The sequence below is a fragment of the Ascaphus truei genome, unplaced genomic scaffold (assembly GCF_040206685.1).
Source record: "Ascaphus truei isolate aAscTru1 unplaced genomic scaffold, aAscTru1.hap1 HAP1_SCAFFOLD_1492, whole genome shotgun sequence".
Classification (NCBI taxonomy): Eukaryota; Metazoa; Chordata; class Amphibia; order Anura; family Ascaphidae; genus Ascaphus; species Ascaphus truei.
Window position 1 is genome coordinate 31,204 of NW_027454379.1, and position 12,307 is coordinate 43,510.

The 12,307-nt window shown below is 45.1% G+C and overlaps 2 protein-coding genes across 2 annotated transcripts; one reads left to right on the forward strand and one right to left on the reverse strand.

Moving 5' to 3' along the window:
• The first annotated feature begins 6,851 nt into the window (after positions 1 to 6,851).
• Positions 6,852 to 7,706, forward strand: LOC142476209 (histone H3). The gene has a single exon (XM_075581700.1). It carries the CDS (start codon positions 6,880 to 6,882, stop codon positions 7,288 to 7,290), a length of 411 nt encoding a protein of 136 aa, XP_075437815.1. The 5' UTR covers positions 6,852 to 6,879; the 3' UTR covers positions 7,291 to 7,706.
• Positions 7,707 to 7,778: 72 nt separating this feature from the next.
• Positions 7,779 to 8,719, reverse strand: LOC142476208 (histone H1-like). Its single transcript, XM_075581699.1, has one exon. It carries the CDS (start codon positions 8,683 to 8,685, stop codon positions 8,029 to 8,031), a length of 657 nt encoding a protein of 218 aa, XP_075437814.1. The 5' UTR covers positions 8,686 to 8,719; the 3' UTR covers positions 7,779 to 8,028.
• Positions 8,720 to 12,307: the final 3,588 nt, after the last annotated feature.

Genomic DNA, 12,307 nt, shown 5'->3' on the forward strand with positions numbered 1-12,307 from the left:
TTTCTTATTATTTGCTATCTCTAGCAGATCAATGATTTGTCGGGTGTTGTCCGCAGCTTGTCTACCTTTAATAAAGCCGACTTGATCTGGATGTATAAGTCTGGGCAGGATGTGACTCAATCTATTGGCTATTAGTTTGGCGTATATTTTAATATCAGTATTAATGAGGGAGATTGGGCGATAACTTTTGCAATCTTGCAGATCCTTTCCATCTTTATAAATCACTGAGATAGACGCTTGGAGCATCTTCTCCGGGAACGGGGCTCCCGCCAATACGGCATTAAACATTCGGAGCAGCCATGGGGATAGGTTCTTAATGAACTTCTGATAATAGAGCCCTGTGTAGCCATCAGGGCCTGGGGCCTTAGATGGCTTGAGGTCAGTTATGACCTGGGTAATTTCGTCCATTGTGAACTCCGCTTCCATCACCCCCCTGTCCACCTCATCTAGCCCCGTCAGTTTGGCGCTCGTCAGAAAATCTTCTGCGGCCTTTGTGGTTTTGATATTATGTGTCACTTTCTCTCCATTATATAAATTTTCGTAGAAAGATTTGAATTCTTCCACTATGTTTTTCGGATTTGATGTAGAGGCTCCAGTTTTTAAGCGAATCGCCTGTATGTTATAATTTGAGTGTTTGGTTTGTAATTTGCCCGCTAGCATAGTATCTGGACTGTTTGCCTTTTCATAGTATTTCCTCTTTGACCAACTCAATGATTTGTCTGCCTGCGAGGTCAGCAGAAGGTTTAGTTCAATTTTGGTGTTCTTTATTTCCATTAATATCTGCGGGTCAGGTCGTTTTTTGTGCCTTGTTGTGAGGGCATGTAGTTTATTTTGGAGCGTCACCAATTTGGTGTTTCTCTCGCGCTTTCTGCGCGCTGCTATACCAATTAATGTGCCCCTTATGGTTGCCTTATGGGCTTCCCAGGGGGTAAAGTATGATTTTACTGAACCATGATTAATCTTAAAGAATTGGTTAATTTCCTCGCCTACTGCTCTGCAAACATCTGGGATTTTTACCAGCGATTCATTAAGTTTCCAGTTCGCACCAGGCCTATCAGAACGAATATGATGAGTGCACCGTAGCTCTATAGGTGCATGGTCAGCCCACGAAATATCATGGATCCTCGTAGAGGAGACCAAGGGGACCAGTCTACTAGAGATGAAGAAATAGTCGATTCTGCTATATGCGTCATGGGGATGGGAATAGAAGGTGTAATTTCTCTCTGTGGGATATAACTCCCTCCAGATATCAGTCAGCTGATTTTTCTTAAGTCCCTTCTTTAGTGCTTCTACTGCTTTTCGCTGCCCATATCTGGGTGTGCCCGACCTATCCAGGTTTGGGTTCATCGCGAGATTAAAGTCACCAGCCAGGATAATGTGGCCTTTGGCTATCTGGGCCAATTTTTGGAAGAAGTCTCTGAAAAAGTCATGACTTTGCTCACCAGGAGCATACAGCGTTGCTAGGGTGATCGGTTGTTCGTGGATAATTCCCATAACAATCAAGAATCTGCCTGCCTTATCCCTCCTGAGTGTCTGCATTGTAAAGGGTACACTATTATGAAAGAGGATCCCCACTCCTCTCTTTTTCTCTGTGGCAGACGCTAGGTAGAATTGCTTATAATGGTTATCTAAATATTTAGGGGAGCTGCTAGTACTGAAGTGTGTTTCCTGCAAGAGGAGCACGTCTGCTTTTTTCCTTTTGTAATCTATGAATGCGGCCTTCCTTTTTATGGGGCTGTTAAAGCCATTGACATGGTTAGAGATGATATTTAACGCCATTTAAATCGTATTATGTGTATGCATTTTCCTGGTGTGTAACATTGTTGATACCTCATGATCTGCATGACCTGGGTGGTCCCAGAATGGGCCTGTAGGACCCCGAATGGAGTAGGTGTGGGTGATATTTTATTATGTGTGTTCTGCGCATCGATATGGCGAGGTGGCCTGGAGGGGGAGGGTATGGGGGGAGCGTGGGAGCACGCAGGAAAAATAAACAAAGTGGGAAGAGCCTTGTCTGGGGTGAGCCAGTACCGGCTCTGTGGCCCTACGGACTGGACAGTTGCCTGGCACCACTGGGTTGTGCTACCAGGCCTATATAGATCTGTCCTCTGTAGGGGAGAGCGGTCCTCATGGGCTAGCTCCATGAGGTACCTTTTTTGAGGCGCCGACGAACTAATAGGGTAGTTCGCACCGGCAGGTCAACAAAGTGTAAGAAGTGAGATAGTGTAAGTGTAAAAGTGTAAAACCTCTAAACAGTTCTAAGTAGTTTCAACTAAACCTGACTTAGCTTTAGTTGAACAGCTGTGGCTGGACGACCGGAGACCCCTGTCGATCGGCCGCCCTCACTGCCTCACCTCCTCCTGCAGTGCTGCATACGCCAATCTCTGCTTCGCCTGTATCCTTTGGCAAGGACAGGGCTGGGTCAGGTTCCACATAACCCTCAAGCAGAGGGGTACCCGAGGCACACATCCCCACGGGCGTCTCCGGGCTCCCAGCCACACCATCTGCTGCAGGGATAAAGATAATGAACATAGAATAACATTAGGCTGTCTCTTAAACTAGACGGCAAACAAATGGGGTATTTTTCACCACGAGCAGGGCAAATGGGAACAACCACCTGTAGCGGGTCCCCTTTTCTTGCAGGACTTTTGTTATAGGGCCTAGGCTCCTGCGTCTGGCAAGGGTAGCTGGCGACAGGTCTTGAAAGACCTGAAGCCTGAAGCCCTCAAACTCCAGGGATCTCGCCTCTCTCGCCATCTGGCAGACAGCATCTTTTATGCGGAAATAGTGGAACCGCACTATTATGTCCCGAGGGGGGTCTCCCGCTTGCGGCCTTGAACGGAGCGCTCGGTGGCAGCGGTCCAAGTGTAAATCCTGCTCCGATTTATCTGGGAGCCAATGCTCCAGCCATTTTTGAACAAAGTCCTTGTGAACTGTAATAGTTTCTGGGATTTCCCTGATGCGGACATTGTTCCTGCGTTCTCGGTTTTCAGAGTCCTCTTGTTTTGTCTGCTATCTCTCGGACCTTTTCTGCCAATTGGGATACCGTTTTATTAGTTTGTACTATGGCCCTCGTGTTGGTATCCATTTTTTTCTCAAGGGTCCCGGTCCTTTCACCCACCGCGTCCAAATCTCTCCGCAGGTTCCAGAGTTCTTTGCGGAAAAAGGTCTTCATTTCCCCGCAGAATTCACGGAGATCCTTTCTCCTGACCAGTTCCTGGTCATCTGCTAGTGGGGTTAGTGTCTCGCTGTCGGACTCTGACTGCATAGTCGGTGTGGGTGATACAGAGCCTCCTGCTGCTGACGGTGTGGCTTTGTTGAAATATGTCTTGACCGAGGGGTCTTTTTGCTTTGATTTAGCCTTGGCTGGCATCCCCAGGTATTCCGCCAAATTTATCAGCCTTCTGGAGGTTTTTATGGTGATTTTTATTGTCACTTTGCTATATGATTCTTGCCAGTGTGAAGGGAGCTAATTCCCTAAGCTGCCATTCACCCTGGCTTCCGGGGGCGAGTCCCCCGGCCTCACTTTTTAACGGACATGCATTTTTTTAACATCAGAACGCAAACCCATTGAGCTTAGTGCATAGCCCCCATATAATACAATGAGGCTGGAGCTTTCAGGCTTTTCGTTCTCTCCCTTTATTTACATTTCACAAAACAATCTAAAAGCTGTTTAGATTACAGATATTCTAAGACATACTAACATATGTTTTAGAAATATAAACTATATTTTAAACATAGGCAGAATTAAGGGATGGTATCCCTATAAACGGGTCTCAGCTGACTCAGGGCAAAGTGCATGCAGACTAATAATAATAACCTCTGTGATCAAGGTATAGGAGCAAATATAAGTGCTGGGGAAATGCAGATAAACCATGTGTAATGGTACATGAAGTGGTATATGTGTACTGATGGCGTTGTGTGGCTAGCTCAGGTCTCCATATATGCCATAAAGTCCCCAAACAAGCCCCAACAGAACCAAAAAGTACATACCAAAGATGATCTTCGTTTCAGTGAGATTCCCCTTTTGCAGCACAGCTCTTTCCTTGTAGTGGGTGCTTCACGTACATAAATGTACATAAAAAAGTATTCCCAAGGGGGGCACAGGCGGAGCACTGCCAAATCAATGAGGGAGAAAAGGGGGCTGCATCCAGTAGTTATTAAAAATGTATTTATTAAGTGGTCAAAGCAAGAACATAAACACTTTTACGCGTTTCGGGAATTGCGTCCCTTTCTCAAAAAGTTTTTTTGAGAAAGGGACGCAATTCCCGAAACGCGTAAAAGTGTTTATGTTCTTGCTTTGACCACTTAATAAATACATTTTTAATAACTACTGGATGCAGCCCCCTTTTCTCCCTCATTGATTTGGCAGTGCTCCCCCTGTGCCCCCCTTGGGACTACTTTTTTATATATTTTAAACATGATGGAAGTTATACGATATATAGCAAGCTGTGCAAAAAAAAATCTGTATAATAAGGCAGAACTATGCTTATAGGAGATCATGTTAATATGGATATTAAGTTAAAGGTGACACTGTATGCTTATATGTGTATTTATTTCCCAGAATCCATAGCTGCAGTGGAAACATGGTATAACACAAGAAAATGGTGATATGCCAGGTTACAGACAATATACGACATACAATTTTTCCTCTACAGAGGAGAGTAGAAAGGTATGCAGATTGATACATTGAATCAAACACTGAATGTTTTCAATTTAGAGAGATACCTTCCCCCTGAGATTATTATTGTAGATTGGTTGCAACATATATCAATGTTACACTAGTTTGTAAGAGTAGCTAATTATAGCAATTGTATAGGAGATAGTTACTTAGTAGGATTGGTTAGTGGAGATTGTGACACATTTGACTAAGTAGTTATTTGCATAGAAAATGATCACACTAGTGTTATTAACTTGGTCGCTTGAGCACCTGTTTAGGTAAAAGTAATCACCATGTTGGTTTAGGCACATAATAATAATAATAATAATAATAATAATAATAATAATAATAATAATAATAATAATAATAATAATAATAATAATAATAATAATACTATTATTATTTGTTAGATTTCCTTCACTGAGGTTGTCACAAACAATGTATTAATTTTATTTTACTTATTTCTGTGGGGCAAAACTATGGTCTCCAAGAAATTAGAGTATTTAATGTATTGATTCCAATACATATGTAATGCATTTTATCTATAAATAATAAAAGAACAAAAACAGCATTGGATACGTTATAGATAATATATTAATTAGAGGAGGTGAACTATTGGAAAAAAACAACTGTTTTTCTCTTCACCACTTAAAATAAAGATTGGTAGGTTCATGTGTAATGTTTGTTCATAGTAATAGTGTAACAAGTATTAAAAGTGAAGGCTTATTAAGAATGGGATATTGAGTGCTGCTTTGGGGAAACTAGCTCTTCAATTTGTAGTTACAATTAACTAACTGACTTATTCAGGATAAATATGAAATCTATAGTTTAAAAAAGAATGAACAGTATGAGAAGATACATTAATTAATAATAAAAAATAAAAAAAAAAACATATTGAAACAATGGAAATATATCCTTATCCATATCTGCCTAAATGGTGAAATAGTTTGACAAGCATTGGAAAATAGATGCAAAAACACAGCAACAATTAATGCATAATTAAATAGTCAGCTTAAATGCTAATATTGTATCTGAAACATAAAAAACAAGTCTTGATATAGTTCAGCTTATGTTTAAATGTATTAGATGGTGTTTATTTACATTGGTAATTTTAATATTTCATATTCAGTAATATAGTTCAATAAATAAGGAATGAGGATAAGTTTAATAGATATCTTTAAATACAGGCCCCAGTTCAGTCTAGTTATATTACTCTAACATCAGATGTTCATCTTTATTTAGAAAATACATAATACATTATGGAATATTTAATTTGTGCTTAAACTATAACACATTGTGTATACACATATACAGACTTGGTATTTTAATTAAAAGCAAACTACTGTGACTGGAGCATTAGAGGGAAGCCAAAGAGCCCGGTTAGGAGCTGATCAGATCACACAGAGCAGTGACAGCGAGAAGACATTGAGGGAAGCCCCATTTATAGCGCAGCACTGCCACCGTGTGGTGCTCTGGGAACTGCAGGCATTAAGGAAACGAGCCGCGCGGTTCCGCCTCTTTGTGTCTCTGTGTTCGGGTTTATAATAATAACACAATGTGAACATTAGAAAAAGAGGAACCAAGAAAGTCCCATTGAAGCAATGATCTGGGAAAGAAAACCCCTCATATTACATTTCACCGATTAAAGATCATTTGAATACTTGGTATAAGTACATGTTCCATGTCAGAGAGCTCTGTGCTGTATCTGTGCAAACACTAATGTTATCACATTAAATCTTTTTAATTGTCCCACTTACAAGCACTAAATATATAATAACTTTATTAGGACGATATCGGTCTGAGGTGGGATTTTTGAACATCGCAACGGCTTTCACAGAACCAATCAGAGCGAAGGGCGGGACCAAAGCAGCCAATCACAGCGATCTGCAGTCCATAAATACGCAGCTGCAGCGGTTTTTTCCTCAAACCCGCTGATCAAGAAGCTTGCTGCGATCTCTGCAAACCCATTTGACCGCTACCCACGACCCATCACAGCGCTGAACCTGTGAAACCAACTCAACTGTGGCAAGTAACACAGATCAAGAAGCTTCCTAAAGAGTGCGACAATACACTCAACAAGAGAACTTGGAGTAATGAGGCTCAAGCCTCGGTATCCAATATCACCACTGACAGATTTAATCTGTCAGTCAGAACAGAACGGTCAGTTTTTTCCTTTATTAGTTCCTGACCGGAGACGCGCACTGACACAGCAGCACAGGATGGCCCGGACCAAGCAGACCGCCCGGAAATCCACGGGAGGGAAGGCTCCCCGTAAGCAGCTAGCGACCAAGGCTGCCAGAAAGAGCGCTCCGGCCACCGGCGGAGTGAAGAAGCCTCACCGCTACCGGCCCGGTACTGTGGCTCTCAGGGAGATCCGCCGCTACCAGAAGTCCACCGAGCTGCTCATCCGCAAGCTGCCCTTCCAGCGCCTGGTCCGGGAGATCGCCCAGGACTTCAAGACTGACCTGCGCTTCCAGAGCTCGGCTGTCATGGCTCTGCAGGAGGCCAGCGAGGCTTATCTGGTGGGGCTCTTCGAGGACACCAACCTGTGCGCTATCCACGCCAAGAGGGTCACCATCATGCCTAAGGACATCCAGCTGGCCCGCAGGATCAGAGGGGAGAGAGCTTAGGCCGGCTGCACCCTGACTTCGTTTACACCCGAAAAACAAAGGCTCTTTTAAGAGCCACCACATTTTCAATGAAATGGCCTGATCAATATTAACACACGGATACTGATCTCAATATAGAGAATGAAAGAAGTGTGTTATCCTTGTACCAACATATGTACTTGATGTGTGACAATATAGATAAACGCACCTTCAATATTTGTGTATTCTTTGTCATGTGATATATAGACTTGCATGCATAGTCACCATTTCATGCTGTATATGGGTGCACGTAAAGACAAACCTGTAAATGTCCCCCCTCCCATGTGCCACTGGTGATCAAACTGAAGTGTTATGGAATAGCATGTGCTTGATGCTTTCAATGTGATGTAAACACTTTTTTTAATAACATGGTGATAAATACGTTTTTCTGATGTAAACTACACTTTTTTTAATTTTATATAAACCGTGTATGTGAATATTATGTAGACACAAAACCATAATGTCACCTAATATGTCAGTTTGTCTGAGAAAAAATGTATTCGTGAAATAGGTTAGGGACTACAAACTTACACATGCACCTTACAGTGCTCGCAGTATCAATGCATATACACTTATGCTCTGGCAGTGTAACACAAACCCCTGCATGGGATAAATTGGAGAAACATTCCCAGTTACACATTATGTGCACAGCTCTCTATGTGGGGTTGTGGTGGCTCTTAAAAGAGCCTTTGTGTTTGTAAGAGGCTGAAGTTCTCGGTCTCACTTCTTAGGAGCTGCCGCCCTCTTGGGCTTTGCTGCTTTGGGTTTGGCTGCCTTGGCCTTAGCTGGACTCTTAGCAGCTTTTGGCTTCGCAGCCTTTTTAGCCGCCGGGCTCTTCACAGCCTTCCTGGGCTTGGCAGCTTTAGACTTCTTCGGGCTTTTTGCTGGCTTCTTGGCGGCCGCCGGTTTCTTGACCTTTTTGGGGCTTTTCTTCACTCCCGCCGGAGCCTTTTTGGGTTTCTTGGGGGACTTGGCGGGTTTCTTTGCCACTGGCTTCTTGGGTTTCCCCACATCCTTTTTCTTGGCCGCCTTCTCCTTGCTCTCCAGCTGCTTCTTATTCAGCTTGAACGATCCGGAGGCTCCGCTCCCTTTCAGCTGGATCAGGGTTTCCTTGCTCACCAAGCCCTTGAGAGCCAGCTTCAGGCGGCTGTTATTCTTCTCCACATCGTAGCCTCCTGCAGCCAGAGCCTTCTTCAGAGCGGACAGGGAGACCCCGCTGCGCTCCTTAGAGGCGGACACAGCTCTCACTATCAGATCGGACACGCTGGGACCGGACTTTGCTGGGCGGCTTTTCGAGGCTCCGGCCGCTTTCTTCGGCTGCTTCTTCTTGGCGGCGCTTTCAGCTGGAGGAGGAGGAGCAGGAGCGGTCTCGGCCATTGCAGCTGCAGGTAAAATATCCCAACACACTGACAGAAAGTTATACTGGGGGCGGGGACCTGCCGGGACTTATATAGAGAGCCTGCTGCTCTGTGATTGGTTAGTTATCGGAGTGAGCTTCTTTCTCATTGGGTATAATCACTAAGCCCCGCATTGACTCTCATCCTCCCGGATCACAAACACTGCTCTGACTTTGTGTTTCTGAGGCTGCAAGAAAAGGGCATTTTATCCCCTAATTATTACTCACATCCCCCCTTCTTGCATGCAATTTATAAGGAATTATATTCTCTTCACTGCTGTATCATTTTTCTGCTGGGAAAGTACAAACACAATTAGGAATAATGGGTGAAAGTTCGGCTCTGTAGCCCGGGATTTGCCAGATTTCATTCATATCTGTCTATTTCTGTCACTTTTACTTTGCTCAGACTAAATGTGCCACCTCCATCCTCATACAGTGACACTAAGGACATATTATTCTACAGTATCAGTTTAAAATAATGTGCATATAAATATATAAACATGGTCTGGGGATTCACTATATATGTACAAGTAGCACAATAATTCCTGTGCAGTGTACATTGCTATTTCATGTTGTTCCATTTCCCCGGTACTAAGCTCTGTATTATTCCATTGTCAGTTATGAATATTGGTTATTAAATGGGAGATTCGAAAAGTTTTGTATTCCATCTGTTCTACAAATGAATAGTTTATAATGATATGTATGTAAAATTATGTTTTCTAAAAACAAAATCATAGTAACATACACATCATGTGAATGACAGTAAATATATTTTAATAATGTAATAATCAAACATCTATTTTGTTTAAGCTTTATAATACAATTGGGAAGTGTTAAAAAATATGTTTATTTGTCGGTTACAAAAAATATATATATGTGATATTAATGGAAGATTAGGTTATTTTATTAGTCACCCTGTGTGTTACATAACTATGTAATGTCACTATTAGCACTGTGTATAGGAACTGACATGTTTTGTGACCATTGTCACCAGAGACCAGAACTTTTAACATCTTTACATCAGGATCACTATCACCAGAAAATAATAATAATAATAAAAATAATAGTACGTTCTTGTATAGCGCTGCTAGTTTTATGTAGCACTTTACAGGGACATTTTGCAGACACAGTCCTTGCCCCGTGGAGCTTACAATCTATTTTGTTGGAGCCAGAGACACAGGGATATAAAGTGACTTGCCCAAGGTCACAAGTAGTTGACACTCGGAGTTGAACCAGGCTTCAAACTCACTCTCAGTGCCAGTGTGTTTTACTCAGTGTTTACTCACTGAGCCACTCCTTCTACCGAATGACACACTAGATGAATAAACAAAAGTTTATTCTGGCAAGCCAGAAAACACACAACACACATGTGACGATAGGGGTAGCCAGCCTCACATAATAAGGTAAAGCCTGTCTGGCTTCCCCTAACACAATAGGCTTCCCCTGCAATAGGTCCCTCCGGTCAACCCCAAATATCCCGCTGGGAAGGCGCCACCAGGTCTGCGGGAAACCATTGGCTCTAGCCCAGCGAAAGCCGGACCCCGGACCTTATTTCTAGCCCTTTCCTGCTCACCATTTTTTTTCACCATGCACCTTAATGGTCCCCAGGCCTGAGCCTGGGGTGGGCATGCTTTCCCCCGATGGGGAACAATGACAGCCCTTGTGCTTTCTTCTCCTCCCAGCACAAGACTGACTAAATGTGATACTGTGAGGATTCGCTGTTCTGCTGCTCCTGCCCCTTTAACCCTCACTTGCCCATTGGACTACCATAACACCCAAGAGTGGCAAACTGGGGTGGAACTTACGCACGGTGCACGGTTTCTGTGCAGTCCCCTTCGGTCTCTGGGCATGGAGCGCATTCTTGCTCCTCCTGTTTTGATGCGCAGCGTGCATGCGTGGTACACGGTCTTCCCAGTGGTCTGTGGTCTCCGCCCCTCTGTCCCGCCCCCATACTGGCATCACCCCTATGCAGCACGGTTACGCCCCTCACTCCGCCTCTACCTCAGCGGGTCCTGCCTCTGGTACCCGGCCCTGTCCTGATATCACTGTTATGCGGCGCAGTTGCGCCCCTCCTCTATCTCCACGGGTCTCGCCTCTGGTTTCCGCCCTCATGGCGGTGCGGGTGTCGTGGCGCACGATGACAGCGCGTGACCAGGTCACCTACGGGTTTTGCGGGGGGCATGCACACATTCTGACGCGGTAGCTATTGGCCGTGTAATAGGACACACCTGCATGATCCAGCAGCCTATCCTGTCCGCACGTCTGCTTCCTGGTTGCCTCCCATTGGTGGGAGGTCCTATAAATATGCTCTCAGAGCTCCCAGTCATTGCCGAGCATAACCTCTGTTTGTGTGACGCTGCACTCATCACCTAGTTCCTGTCTGCCTGAACCCTGCTGCCTGACCCTGCATGGATACTACTCTGTGATGCTCTCCTGCACTGACCTTGGCTTTGGCAACGACTACTCTACTCTCTCCTGCACTGACCCTGGATTTGGAACCACGGCGACGCCACTCTCTCCTGCACTGACCCTTGCTTGGCTCCACGACTACTCTACGCTCTAAAACCCTGACCCTGGCTACGTACCCCAACAATCCACTGCTCTATACTCCAAGATTCGCAAGTACCTCACTTACCCTGTCTTCTGTTACCCTGATCCGGCCTGTACGACTGTCCTATACTCTAGATGTGCCTTCGTGGGTGTGGTTGGCATTCTATACAAATCCCTACCTCAGCCCCATGGTCACGCCTCATTTGTAGTGAGCTACGGGTTACAGATATTCCCATTTGGAAGTCTCTGCAAGGGGCGGGCTCATGGACTGTACCCATCTTGGATAGGCTTACACAGGCCATGAGTCACCACCTTACTTCCTTCACTGGGGGGTCACTGGCTCATAGATTAACCTGTTACTGCTCTGAACATAACAGGGACTTGCATAATAGATACACTATGTGGGAAAGAGAGGTATTATGGGACATACCCTGTTACACTGGATAGGGGTAGTTTGGGCAGTTAACACGCAGGTGGCCCAGCCAGTTACACAAGGAGCACTGGCCCTCGTGGGCAACCTCCATCGGCCCTACTTCAACACCCCTCTGTCCCGCCCCCATACTGGCATCACCCCTATGCAGCACGGTTACGCCCCTCACTCCGCCTCTACCTCAGCGGGTCCTGCCTCTGGTACCTGGCCCTGTCCTGATATCACTGTTATGCGGCGCAGTTGCGCCCCTCCTCTATCTCCACGGGTCTCGCCTCTGGTTTCCGCCCTCATGGCGGTGCGGGTGTCGTGGCGCACGATGACAGCGCGTGACCAGGTCACCTACGGGTTTTGCGGGGGGCATGCACACATTCTGACGCGGTAGCTATTGGCCGTGTAATAGGACACACCTGCATGATCCAGCAGCCTATCCTGTCCGCACGTCTGCTTCCTGGTTGCCTCCCATTGGTGGGAGGTCCTATAAATATGCTCTCAGAGCTCCCAGTCATTGCCGAGCATAACCTCTGTTTGTGTGACGCTGCACTCATCACCTAGTTCCTGTCTGCCTGAACCCTGCTGCCTGACCCTGCATGGATACTACTCTGTGATGCTCTCCTGCACTGACC

Coding starts and splice junctions, on each gene's coding strand:
- LOC142476209 (XM_075581700.1), top strand. CDS start 6,880: ATGGCCCGGACCAAGCAGACCGCCCGGAAATCCACGGGAGGGAAGGCT.
- LOC142476208 (XM_075581699.1), bottom strand. CDS start 8,685: ATGGCCGAGACCGCTCCTGCTCCTCCTCCTCCAGCTGAAAGCGCCGCC.